Source organism: Dermacentor albipictus, unplaced genomic scaffold (genome assembly GCF_038994185.2).
Source record: "Dermacentor albipictus isolate Rhodes 1998 colony unplaced genomic scaffold, USDA_Dalb.pri_finalv2 scaffold_16, whole genome shotgun sequence".
NCBI classification, from domain to species: domain Eukaryota; kingdom Metazoa; phylum Arthropoda; class Arachnida; order Ixodida; family Ixodidae; genus Dermacentor; species Dermacentor albipictus.
The window spans coordinates 8,279,566-8,293,157 of NW_027225570.1; the positions used below are offsets into that span (position 1 = coordinate 8,279,566).

The 13,592-nt window shown below is 45.3% G+C and overlaps 1 protein-coding gene across 1 annotated transcript in view; it reads right to left on the reverse strand.

Moving 5' to 3' along the window:
* Positions 1–993: 993 nt before the first annotated feature.
* The window catches only part of LOC135901682 (cytochrome P450 4V2-like), a 152,393-nt gene continuing 139,794 nt past the window's right edge, over positions 994–13,592 (reverse strand). The window contains exons 10-11 of the mRNA XM_065431527.1: positions 8,443–8,619; positions 994–1,307 (exon numbers count right to left, since the gene is read on the reverse strand). Of these exons, the coding sequence (XP_065287599.1) occupies positions 1,114–1,307; positions 8,443–8,619 (371 nt within the window). The 3' untranslated portion in view covers positions 994–1,113. The remainder of the gene's footprint in view (positions 1,308–8,442; positions 8,620–13,592) is intronic.

A 13,592-nucleotide genomic window follows, 5' to 3' on the forward strand; every position in this document is an offset into this window, starting at 1 on the left:
ATCTGCGCTGGATCTATAGTGATACCAAGGTGTTGGTTACATATATCAATGATTTTTCCCGTGTTTACGATTTAAACAGCTAATGAGCCATGTGAGTATTAAAATTATAATACTGCACCACTGCAGCATTGCTTGCCACTTCCTATTTATCTCTGTAACGACACAGAGATAACTAACTACCACAATAACACTCGCAACAGGAAGACTGCAGGTCTCATGCAAAATGCAATTTTAACTGAAATAAGTTTCAATCGCATGCCTGTGATACATTCCTGACGTTCTCCTTTTTGTCATTGTCTGTTGGCTTCATATGGCTGTGGCTTAGAAAACTAGGCCCATCGGTTCCGCTTCCCGTTCATTAGCACAGTGAGTGTTTTATCTCCGGCAGCTTTGATTCCTTCAGGTAGCGTACGAGAGTTTATTCGCCAGTTCCTTCTCGCAAGTTTAGGTATCACGTGACGCCTTGTGGCAGAAAAAAAATCTTTTCAATTGTTTTCACCGTTATGGCCCGGATGCATTGCACAAGGGAGGGCTTTAATCCTTGCGTCAAGGTTAGAACAAATTACAGAGCAGTAAAGAAACAACAATAAATAAAAACTAGCCAGGAACAACCAGGCCGATGTTCCACACCGGCTGCCAAAGCCGTGAGTGATGGCGCTGGCTAACAATGGCGCGGTTAACTCTGGTCGACATGCATGAATACCCAAGAAAGTGCATTGGGAAACGGCGCCGCGGTAGCTCAGTTGATAAGAGCATCGCTCGCGTAATGCGAAAATGTGGGCTTGTATCCCGCCTCCGGTCACATTCCTTGCCTTCCACTTTCATTTCCTTTATTTTATAACTTCCATCGTTTCAGTATTTTCCACTATGCTTTTCTTATTGGAATTGTCTTGTGCCTTTATGTGGCTGCGACTTTCGAAAACCAGGCCCTTCGGTTCCACTTCTTCTGGTTCATATTTAATTCAAATAGCTGTGAAAATAGTTAACCACTGCTCCACAAGTGAGATAATTTATTAAAAGTTATTTGAAGAATAATGACTTGAAATGCTGTGGTTCAGCTCAAGAAAAGAGAGAAATACACCACTTCACATAGCGTGACGGTGCACCATAAAGCTACCACGTCTTCGCCTCAGTTCCCGTTACCATACGGACCCTGGGCGTGAACTTCACATGCAGGCCTTGAGTGGGGCGCAATACGAGCTCGAGTGACATCTGAAGGTCTTCGTTTGGAATCTTCGACTGCACTTTGAATCGCCTCAGGATCTGAGCCAGCAGAATCTTGTCTTCTAATTGAGCAAACTTCTGGCCTGTTGGCAAACGAAAGAAAAAAAAGACAAGCAAATGGTTTGTACTGCTTCGTGCCCACCACTACTGTTGCGGAACTATTGAACTAGAGGTCGCAGACTCGTCATCAGCTGTTGCCGCCTCCATATAATCACGGCGGCAAAAGCCAAACATAAAGCAGATATTCCTACATTTCAGTGCTTAGTATTCATACAATGTGGATAGCTGCTTTATTCCAGAGCGCGATAATATTGAGCACAACAATCCTGTGATCGTGTGCAATGCTCATCGAATGATGTAGACTCATGCGTGACAAGCACAATGTTCCGTGTGCTTGGATACAAAACTGCCATTTTCACTATACCTTCTAGCTTGTCTATGTCGATTATTCTTTTTATATGCGTTCTAATGCGTGATAATGTAGCGAAGAATCATGAATAAAGTGCATTTACTCCCAGAGGGAATATGTAGAATAGTGTGGCAGTTATAGCTTCCTAGCTCACTTTCCTGGGTAAGGCTCAATACTAATCAGCACCGCGTCTCACTAAAATTTTCTGCGCGGTTTGTATGTGATATAATAATAATAATGCCTTTATTTTCCATCCCAAGGATGTGGGAGGCAGAGAGAAAAAGCTAGATTTCCAGCTTGACATGCTCTCGCCTCCCCGATACAAATACGTCATTTCAGGGGGAAAGAAAGGCACACATTACAAGTATGAGCACAGACAGAAAGGAATATCAAAATGCACAAACAAACGAAAATGTTTACACAAACGTAAAAAAAAAGACAAAGCGATGTGCATATCATGTCACACATTTCAAACAAAAAGTGCCCCCCTTTCACGTATAACCAAAAAAAAAAAATGACGCAAGTCTTTTCGCCGAATGCGTTGAAGATTTAAATGGTAATTTTGGCACAGCTTTAAGAAATATGGAAGGGTGTTTCTGAACATATGTTGTCCGTAACCTGTTCTGAATGAATGTGTTGAAGAAGTAAAACCAAGGACACCGACCAACATAGAAGTGCCAAAAAATGAAAAAATCTAAAAGACGTTTCGGCTTCGCTACGGAAGCCTTGTTCATTGTGAACAAGGCTTCCGTAGCGACGCCGAAACGTCTTTTAGATTTTTTCATTTTTTAGCACTTCTATGTTGGTCGGTGTCCTTGGTTTTACTTCTTCAATGCTTCATCCCGACCAGACGGGCTTCCGTCGAACCCTCGATTGAATGAATGTGTGTGCCAAATATCGGTGTTTCTGGTTGCGTACGTGATATTTCTTTTCTCCAGTGATGCCAGTTGTGCAATGAACGAGACATTATTTTTTAACTCAGTAATGTATTTAGAAATTAGGCGGTATGCGTACAGATCATGAATCGGTATTATATAGTCTTTCATATAGAGCGGTTTAGATGGGTTGTCATATGCTACATTGTATATTATTCTGAGCATTCTTTTATGCTGAACGTGTAGTTTTCTTAGATTCCTGAAGGATGTTTCCCCCAGACCAAATGACAATAATTTAGATGGGAACAGAACAATAAATTGTGGAGTAGCATTTGCACCTTTATAGGAAGGAGGTGCTTATGAGTGTAAATCGATCCAATCACAGGTGACACTTTAGATGATACGTAATTTGTGTGATCATCCCATGTCATTTTCTCGTTGAAAAGTACACCTAGTACTTTAAAAGAATTCGCTACCTATACTTTAAAATTATTAAGGATGATGCTATCGTTAATATGAACATCCTTGTTTATTGGACGGTAAGTAATGGCCTTTGTTTTGAAAGTGTCAACTTCTACAGCGTTATAGTTTGTCCCGATTGTCAAGCTGCCTAGGTGATCTATTTGCTTTCATGACCATGTTCGAGGCGGATGAGGCTGAAAACAATAAGCTGGTGTCATCAGCATATCATCATCGTCATCATCATCATCATCATCATCATCATCATCATCATCATCATCATCATCATCATCATCATCATCATCATCATCATCATCATCATCATCATCAGCCTGGTTACGCCCACTGCAGGGCAAAGGCCTCTCCCATACTTCTCCAACTACCCCGGTCATGTACTTATTGTGTCTTATGTTGTTATAGCGCAAGCTTGACAAGGACAACAGAAGGCACATCTGACACACACAGCGCTACTTTCAACAACAGATTTATTTCTCGTTCTCGTCGCTATATATACACCCTCGACCCGTCATACACCACGTGTAACATTTTTGGAAAAATAAACAAAAGATATAAACTGGGAACCACACGTAGGCAGTTTCTTGACTCACATATTCAAAGACATGTACACGTTCAACGCGAACAAAGATAATTCAGCTCTTTTGAAGATAATGAAATGGAAGGTTTACTGACGCATGCATCGCCGAATGTTGATATGTGTCTGGCTTCTATTATCAAGCGCGTCATTTCACACCTGCTTCTACTCATGATCACTGTTTCTTTAAATCTTGGTTTGCACTTGCATCTCTGGCAATGGATGGCAAGAAAGCCGTCAGCGGCCACGTTGTTAACTTTGTTACGATGTTCTCGTAGCCTGTCATTTATGCATCTACCTGTTTGACCGATGTAGGATTGTCCACAGCTGAGCGGAATACGGTATACCACACCGGCGATGCAATCAACGAATTTGTTTTTATGTTCTTTTTCGCATGCGCTACGTGGGATTCTTTCCGGCCTTGTGGTTTTACAGAGGCTCACCAATTTATTAGGTGCCGAAAACACAACGTTAATGCCGCTCCTTACAGCAATCTTCTTTATTCTGTGGGAGAATCCGTGTATGTAGGGGATGACGGCAACCTTTCCTTTGCTCATGTCAGTGCCCGACACGTGCACCTGCTCCGAACTGCTTTGCTGCGCCTTCTCAAGCAGTCCTTCTGCGACTGACACAAGCACGTGGCTCGGGTAACGAGCGCAGCTTAAACGCGAGGCTTGCCGTTAGAAGCTATCGTACATTAGGTGTTGGCATGATTGTTTCAGTGCTTCGCTGAAACACATCTTCGCGATTCCCCTCTTCACAAGCTTTGTATGCGCGGAATGAAATGGTATATATATATATATATATATATATATATATATATATATATATATATATATATATATATATATATATATATATATATATATATATATATATATATATATATATATATATATATATATATATATATATATATATATATATATATATTCTGACCATTTTTATTTCTATGTCTATCTGTGTTATGTCGTTCATGTACATATTGAGAAGGAACGGGCCCAAAATGATGCCTTGTGGCACGCCGGAAGAGAGGGCTTTAAGATCGGATCGGTGACCATTTATTTCAACATACTGTTGTCGGATTCCGAGATAGCTGCTTAAAAATATAAATTACGTCCCTTGAAAGCCATATACTTCAAGGTTTTTTAAAAGTAACTTGTGGTTGAAGTTATCAAGGGCCGTCGAAAAATCTACCTATCTTTCTAAAGCTAAGTTCCTGTCATCAAGATATTTCAAAGTGTATTCTTTTTGTACTAATAGAGCGAGTTCGGTGAACCGGTGTTTGTGGAAACCAAATTGTGAAGGTGTCACTATATCGTGCTTATTACGGAAATCATTCATCCGGGTCAAAATTACTTTCTCAAGCCCTTTCGAGAAAACAGGCAGTATTGATAAAGACCTATAGTTTACAGAGTCATTCTTGTCACCTTTCTTGTAAACAACTGCTACTCTTGCAATCTACATTTGCTGTCTTAGCGTTCCCGCAGAGGACATGAACAGTTTGTCAACTTCTCTTGATATAGGTCATATCACTGGAGTAAACGAAAGTGTAAGGTAGCATAAGTTCAAATTCATCCTCTTATTCTCAAAACGAACCCAGAGACATAAAACTAAGCATGTCGTACGCCGACGTATACCTTTCTATGACTGTGACTAGCTGAACAAATGATACGACTCCAAAAGTCCCATTGAATGTGTCAGAAAATATATTTGGTTTCATTACAATTTGTGCTTCGTCTACTTGCTGTTTTGCTGTTTAAACAATAGGAAATACAACAGATTATGCAAGACCACAGAGAACTAAAGTATCCATGGTCACAATTTACCCCGTACAAAATGCCGATCATGTGACATGAGCTTCATGTCAGGGTAAGCACACATGAATTCGCTATCGACATGCTAACGACAATGGGGCACGCAATAACGAGAAGTCAAAGCACATACTGCATGCCTAAAAATTCATGATGAATGATCACCAATGATCACCAATCACGAAAACACTTTAGCTGGAATCTCGTTCGAGGCAGCTAGCCATAAAACTGACTTATTTTCCTACAAAGAAATACAACCAGAGAAAGGAAAAGGGAAGCCCTGACTGCGATAGCAAATTTTAGCATCACGCACGTACTCCTCGAACTACACGCGGTTCTGACATGGCACGACTCAACACGCCAGGTGGCTGCTGCGGGGCAGACGTAGGGCCCGGGCCAGTAACGCTGGCTTGATGAGAAGCGCTGCAATGCAGGCGTTACACTTCGATAGTGTACGCGAGATAATGCCATTAGCCGGCACCGGAGTAGGTTCCTCCATTCGATTCCAACTTCCTTCCAGAGAAAGGAAACCTTTTGTAATTACACTCCATTCAGAAGGCAGCTCCAGGTGCCCGTTCTAGCGTCGAGTGTCGGCGTTCTCCCCCGTGACCGAGCGAACGAACACAGCGAAAGAGGAAAGCGAACGCGGAGCGCAGCGGGAGATGAAAGACTGCGGAAGCGAAGAGAGCCCGAGGAGGAAAGTGGAGAAGGGGGATGCAGCGGAACCGTACGGCGGAAAGGGGAGGACGAGGGTATGGCGAAAGCGTGAGAAGAGAAGCGTGCAGCAGTGGAACACGCGCTTTCCGGCGGCGATGGCTACGCGATGGTGCCAGAGCAGCGCGCATCATCCGTATGGAAACAAAGCCATGCCGCGCATCGTCCGTATGGAAACAAAGCCATGCGAGAGCGGAGGTTTGTCTGCGGCGGCTGCTGTGTATCACGCCCAAGCGTCACCCACGCGCCTCCTCCCGATCTCCCGATTAGCGAGGCAGTGGCGCCCCACATCGCTCCGTTTGCAACGTGCCGCACGAGCCAGATTGTCCGAGCCAGCAAATATATAACTAAATCGAAACACATATAGAAATGTGCCCTAATTTTGCACAAGGGAGTATCGTAATCGTCGGTGAAATTTTTTTATTGCCCGCAATGGTGAGAGTTTGCCCATACCCACTCCTGGAATCACTGAGCTGGGCAATTCAGTCCTCCAAGTTCAGTAACGAGAACGCTTCCTCGATAATCGTTTTCTACTACGGATTGCTTGTCTCATGAGAAAAATGTTGGACTTTTTCAAGGTTACAGTTAAAGTCACGTACATTGCTTTTCCACCAGAAACCACGCTTGTGGCCTCTTGTCCCTGCAGCGCGTAATTGCTCAGTTCTACCGTCGACGTCACCGTAGCCATGAGGTTCCGCATAAAGTCCCAGGGCGATAACTCGTCGCTGCGCGCCGTATGCTGTGCGTTCGAGTGAAAGCATGCGGGGGTGAGTCGGCAATCGCGGCTCAACTTGGCGCACACAGAGCGGAGAGGAAGCACGCCGTCTTCCGTCGCGCGCATGGGTCCGGGGGCAAGGTCGGAAGCGCCGCATTCTACTCCTTTTCAGATAGTAGACTACCGCTGCGCACTTATGACCCTTAAAGTTAGCTTCACTTTTGCAGCGCACGCGTCAGGCAGTTCAAGACATCGCATGTTAAGGCACAAGCAAAGCTTTCCTTTTAAATGAAACCCCCGCTTCTAAAATCTTTTTCACTCTCTCGAAACTACGTTCCCTCGAACGAAGTAAAATGTAAATTATTTCTATACCGTTGTGCATGCAATGCATCCGGGTGGAGTATTAATAATAATAATAATAATGATAATGCCTTTATTTTCCATCTCAAGGATGTGGGAGGGGGAGAGAAAAAGCTACATATCCAGCTTGACGGGCTCTCGCCTTTTGTATTTAAAAAAAAAAATATGAGGATTGAAGTGCCAATACCACGACTTGATTATGAGGCACGGCGTAATGGGGACTCTGGACTAATTTCTACCAGCCGGGGTTCTTTAACCTGTACCCAGAGCACGATAAACGGGCGCTTGTGTGACGTAAGAAATTTTCCGAGTGGTCAAAATTAGAATGTTCAGAATGCGGTGCTGTTTATATTTAGCGTAGCCGATGCAATCCCCCCGAGTTAGACACTGAAATAACCCGTAGAAGATATACAATATATTGGCTAAGTCTATCTTATTCAGAATGTCGAATTAACCGGTTTTGTTGCTTTTGTTTAGTCCCACCCAAAATTAACATTTAGCTCTCGAGGACTATGTGGCCATTCCATTCCAACTCCATTCAGTAATCTCGGGCTCCAATTCCATACTAGTTACATCAGCCAAACTGGGGCCGTTATTACATACCGGATGTTTACATACGTGCAATGATTAGGGAATCATTCGAACTCCGGAGTCACCGCTCCGTAACTTGGGTCGGCACCCAGTGAAATATAAGTTACGTTAGCTTGACGGTTGCTGCCTGTTCCTCTCATACACGAAGCATTTCACCACGAACGCTGGTACAGTATGCGTGCGCACAATGCTCATGCCAGCCACAGAAACAGTGTCCTGGCTCTACCCTCAAACCGATCGAACGGTGCGTCCACTTCGCTCAGTTGTTCTTTGCATCAAAACGCCTCTCAGGAGATACTCTAAACTTCAGCATCAGAACGGCGGATAGGCCATCGGAAATGTGGCGGCACGATAACGCCCATGGCGGCGTCAACGGTGACGCCTCGAACGTTCGAATAGTTAAAAAAATTATCGGGTTTGTATGTGCCAAAACCACTTTCTGACTATGAGGCAAGCCGTAGTGGAGGATTCCGAAAATTGTGACCACCTGGGGTTCTTTAACGTGAACCTAAATCTAAGTACACGGGTGTTTTCACATTTCCCCCCCATCAAAACGTGGCGGCCGTGGCCGCGATTCGATCCCGCGACCGCGTGCTCAGCAGCCCAACACCATAGCCACTGAGCAACCACGGCGGGTTTCGTATAGTTGCTAAGGCAGTAAAATTAGAATGACAACGCTGAGCGTATACCTATGCAGTTGCGAGAACCGCTGGCAAACGGGATGTACAAGAACGGGTGACGTCCCTTATCGGCCTCCAAGAACCTCTCTGGTACAAAGGCGTTTGGTTGAGGAAAGAAGCGAGGATGTCGGTGCATGAAGTAGATGAAAACGAGGGAGACGCTTCCTTTCGGAATGGTGTACTTATCTGAAACAGAAAAGCAAGCAATATATTAGCATCATAGCAAACGACACGTATCGCGTACATTAATTCCTATTCTTCATTTGTTAGCATTAACAAAGTAGCCAGAGCACTCGTCACATATGTGTCGTCGTCGTCGTCGTCGTCATCATCATCATCATCATCATCATCATCATCATCATCATCATCATCGTCAAAAGGCTGGTTACGCCTGCTGCAGGGCAAAGGCCTCTCCCATACTTCTCAAACTACCCCGGTCATATACTAATTGTGGTTATGTTGTCCCTGCACAATTCTTAATCTCATGCGCCCACCTAACTTTCTGCCGCCCCCCGCTACGCTTCCCTTCCCTCGGAATCCACGCCGTAAATCTTAATGACCATAGGTTATCTTCGTCTGCATTACATGCCCTGCCCATGCCCATTTCTTTTTCTTGATTTTAACTAAGAGCAGATTGGGTGAGGGAACAAACGCGAGTTAATGATATCTTAGTTGAAATCAAGAAAAAGAAATGGGCTTGGGCAGGAACATGTAATGAGGAGGGAAGCTAGCCGAAGGTCATTAAGGGCTACGGACTGGATTCCAAGGGAAGGGAAGCGTAGCAGGAGGCGGCATAAAGTTAGGTGGGCGGATGAGATTAAGAAGTTTGCAGGGACGGCATGGCCACAATTAGTACATGACCGGGGTTGTTGGAGAAGTATGGCAGAGGCCTTTGCCCTGAAGTGGGCGTAACCAGGCTGATGATGATGATGCCATTAACTCGCGTTTCTTCTCTCACCCAATCTGCTCTTTTCTTAACCCCCTTAACGTTACACCCATCATTCGTCTTTCCATAGCTCGTTGCGTCGTTTTCAATTTAAGTAGAACACTTTTCGTAAGCCTCCAGGTCTGTGCCCCGTACGTGAGTGCTGGTAAGACAAAGCTGTTATAAACGTTTCTCTTGAGGGATAATGACAACCGGCTGTTCGTGATCTGGGAATACCTGCCAAACGCACCCCAGCCCATTCTTATTCTTCTGATTATTTCAGTCTCATGATCCGCGTCCGCAGTCACTACCTGCCCTAAGTAGATGTATTCCCATACCACTTCCAATGCCTCGCTACCTATCGCAAACTGCTGTTCTCTTCCGAGACTGTTGAACATTACTTTAGTTTTCTGTAGATTAATCTTTAGGCCCACTCTTCGGCTCTGCCTCTCCAGGTCAGTGAGCATGCATTGCAGTTGGTCCTCTGAGTTACTAAGCAAGGCAATATCATCAGCGAATCGCAAGTTACTAAGGTATTCTCCATTAACTCTTATCCCCAATTCTTCCCAATCCAGGTATCTGAATACCTCCTGTAAACACGCAGTGAATTGCATTGGAGAGATCGTATCTCCCTGTCTGACGCCTTTCTTTATTGGGATTTTGTTGCTTTCTTTATGGAGGACTACGGTGGCTGTGGAGCCGCTATAGGTATTTTTAGTATTTTTACGTACGGCTCGTCTACACCCTGATTCCGCAATGCCTCCATGACTGCTGAGGTTTCGACTGAATCAAACACTTTCTCGTAATCAATGAAAGCTATATATAAGGGTTGGTTATATTCCGCACATATTTCTGTCACCTGATTGATAGTGTGAATATGGTCTATTGTTGAGTAGCCTTGATGGAATCCTGCCTGGTCCTTTGGTTGACAGAAGTCTAAGGTGTTCCTGATTCTATTTGCAATTACCTTAGTAAATACATTGTAGGCAATGGACAGTAAGCTGATCGGTCTATAACTTTTAAAGTCCTTGGCGTCCCCTTTTTTATGGATTAGGATTATGTTAGCGTTTTTCCAAGATTCCGGTACGCTCGAAGTTATGAGGCATTGCGTGTACAGGGTGGCCAGTTTCTCTAGAACAATCTACCCACCATTCTTCAACAAATCTGCTGTTACCTGATCCTCCCCAGCTGCCTTCCCCCTTTGCACAGCTCCCAAGGCTTTGTTTACTTCTTCCGGCATTACTTGTGGGATTTCAAATTCCTCTAGACTATTCTCTCTTCCATTATCGTCGTGGGTGCCACTGGCACTGTATAAATCTCGATAGAACTCCTCAGCCACTTAGTAATTAGTAATGATATTGCCGGCTTTGTCTCTTAACGCATGCATCTGATTCTTGCCAATTCCATATTTCTTCTGTTCCGCAAACTCTACTAATAACTCCTCCCTGATATTCCTAGTGCCTGTGCCATATTCCCCCACTGCCTTGTCCCCAGCCTGCTTTTTGCCTATCTTGGCATTGTAGTCGCCCATCAGTATAGTGCATTTTGTTTTGACTTTACCTATCGCCGATTCCACGTCTTCATAGCAGCTTTCGACTTCCTGGTCATCATGACTGGATGTAGGGGCGTAGACCTGTACAACCTTCATTTTGTACCTCTTATTAGGTTTCACAAGACCTGCCACCCTTTCGCTAATGCTATAGAATTCCTGTATGTTGCCAGCTATATTCCTATTAATCAGGAATCCGACTCCTAGTTCTCGTCTCTCCGCTAAGCCCCAGTAGCACAGGACGTACCCGCTTTTTAAGACTGTATATGCTTCTTCTGGCCTCCTAACTTCACTGAGCCCTATTATATCCCATTTACTGCCCTATAATTCCTCCAATAACACTGCTAGACACGCCTCACTAGCCAACGTTCTAGCGTTAAATGTTGCCAGGTTCATATTCGAATGGCGGCCTGTCCGGAGCCAGAGATGTTTAGCACCCTGTGCTGCGTCACTGCTGGGGACTGAGGGGCCGGGGTGTGATTGTTCTGTTGTTCATATAGGAGGTTGTGGCCAAGTACTGCACCTGGGTGGCCAATCTTGCTCTGTTGAAGGAGTGCGTTACCGGTTCTGGTCGCCGGGATCCAGGCCTGTTTATGCAATTTTATCAACACGCGTTTTTTTTATTCCGGTGAAAAATTGCGCTGCTCCGGGATTCGAACCGCGGGTCTCTTGCACGCGAGGCGGGTGTTCTACCTCTACGCCACCACTGCACTGTATATATATATATATATATATATATATATATATATATATATATATATATATATATATATATTTATTTATATTATTACGTGGAAGACGCAGACGCAAAGCTATGTACAAGTACGTTTACAAAGAAATACGCCGCACTTGGCCAAGAGGCAACAGCCCGCACTAGCCTCTAATTGTCGTCTTCGTCTTCACACTGCTCGCCTCTTGTCATCGCAAGTATGGTTCCGTAGCACTATTCCCGGCGGCAAAAGCGCCGTCCCGGAGCGACTAAAGGCTGGACTCGGAAGCAGTGTAACAGGCCTTGAGCCTCCTGATGACATCACTAGATGTCCGAGTAGAGGACGAGGTTGAACGGCCAGGTGCAATTTCGTAGGTCAGAGGCATCACCTGGCGCAGCACGCGGTAGGGCCCTGTGTATCGCGAGAGGAGCTTCTCTGAAAGTCAGACTTGACGAGAGGGCGACCACATGTGGTCGCCCTCTCGCACGAGCGCACCATCCGAAAACTGTACGTCACGGTGGCGGGCGTTGTACTGACGCTGTGGAGTGGTTTGCGAGTCTGTCAGTCGAGTACGGGCAAGTTGGCGTGCATGGTCGGCGAGGGCGATGGCATCGCGCACATACTCGCTTGTTGAGACCGCAGCAGGAGGAAGTGCCGTGTCAAGGGGCAAGGTCGGTTCGCGACCGTACAGTAGATAAAATGGAAACAATCCGGCGGTGTCGTGCCGGGAAGAATGATACGCAAATGTCACTTAAGGAAGGGCGATGTCCCAGTCGTGGTGGTCCTTGTAAATATACTTGGACAGCATATCGGTAAGAGTATGGTTTAACCGCTCTGTCAGGCCATTGATATGAGGATGGTATGAGGTAGTGAGCTTGTATTGAGTTGAGCAGGAACGCACAATGTCGGCGATAAGTTTGGAGAGGAAGTTACGACCACGGTCAGTAAGCAGCTGTCGCGGGGCGCCATGAAGCAAGATAAATGTCACGCAAGAGAAAGTCTGCGACGTCAGAGGCGCAATTCGTAGGAAGAGCCCGCGTGATAGTATATCGGGTGGAGTAATCAGTTGCGACGGCTACCCATTTCTAACCAGAGGATGACGTGGAAAAGGGACCGAGGAGGTCTAATCCAACACGAAAGAACGGTTCCACAGTGACGGTGATCGGCTGGAGATGACCGGCAGGTAGCACCTGAGGTGTCTTTCGACGGTGGCAGGAGTCACAGGCAGCAGACTAAGACTTCGCGCGCATGTATATTTATCGTTAGAAACTTGTTTTTGACCAAAACTAAGGTACCGGTTTTATTTTGCATGATAGTGCATACGTGCCGCAAGAACTGATTCGTGGCAAAAAATAAAAGCGAAATAAACAGATCCGGAAGTGACTCAAGTGTAGAGAAAAGGCAAAAGCGATGCATTTAAGAAAGTGAATTTGCCACACCTAAATGAGCCGAATTGGCATTTGGGACGTCTGCACAAACAAAAAAAAAACCATACAGAATCTTTTCTGTGATTTATATGAATGATACGTAAGCATTTCGTAGCACTGACTTGATGTTTCCTGGTAGTATGCTGGTGTGTCTCGTATAATTGCGAGGATGACCCCGAGAGAACGGCGAAACGGAGAAGCGCGGTCGCAATACAGAACTGTCAAGTGAGACCTCCTCGAGGAAGAGGCGAGTAGAAGCAATGTCCACTGGTGTTTTAGACAGCCCCAAAACGGATGTGTACGCAGGATGAAATGGCCAGAGAGATGTAGCAAATGAAGGAAATATACGCAACATTTATTAACCACTATGAACCGTGCACAACCGTGCTCCGGCGGCAGCTGGCGCGGCCCGTATCTCGACAGCCAAAGTGGCCGAGTGCGGCATGTGCTGAGAGATTCGTGAGTGCTGTATTCTCGCCGCTTCGTTGGCTTTGAAGCGAGAGGCAGCACGCTGGTGAATTCGCTCGCTGCAGCGTGCGCTACGTTGA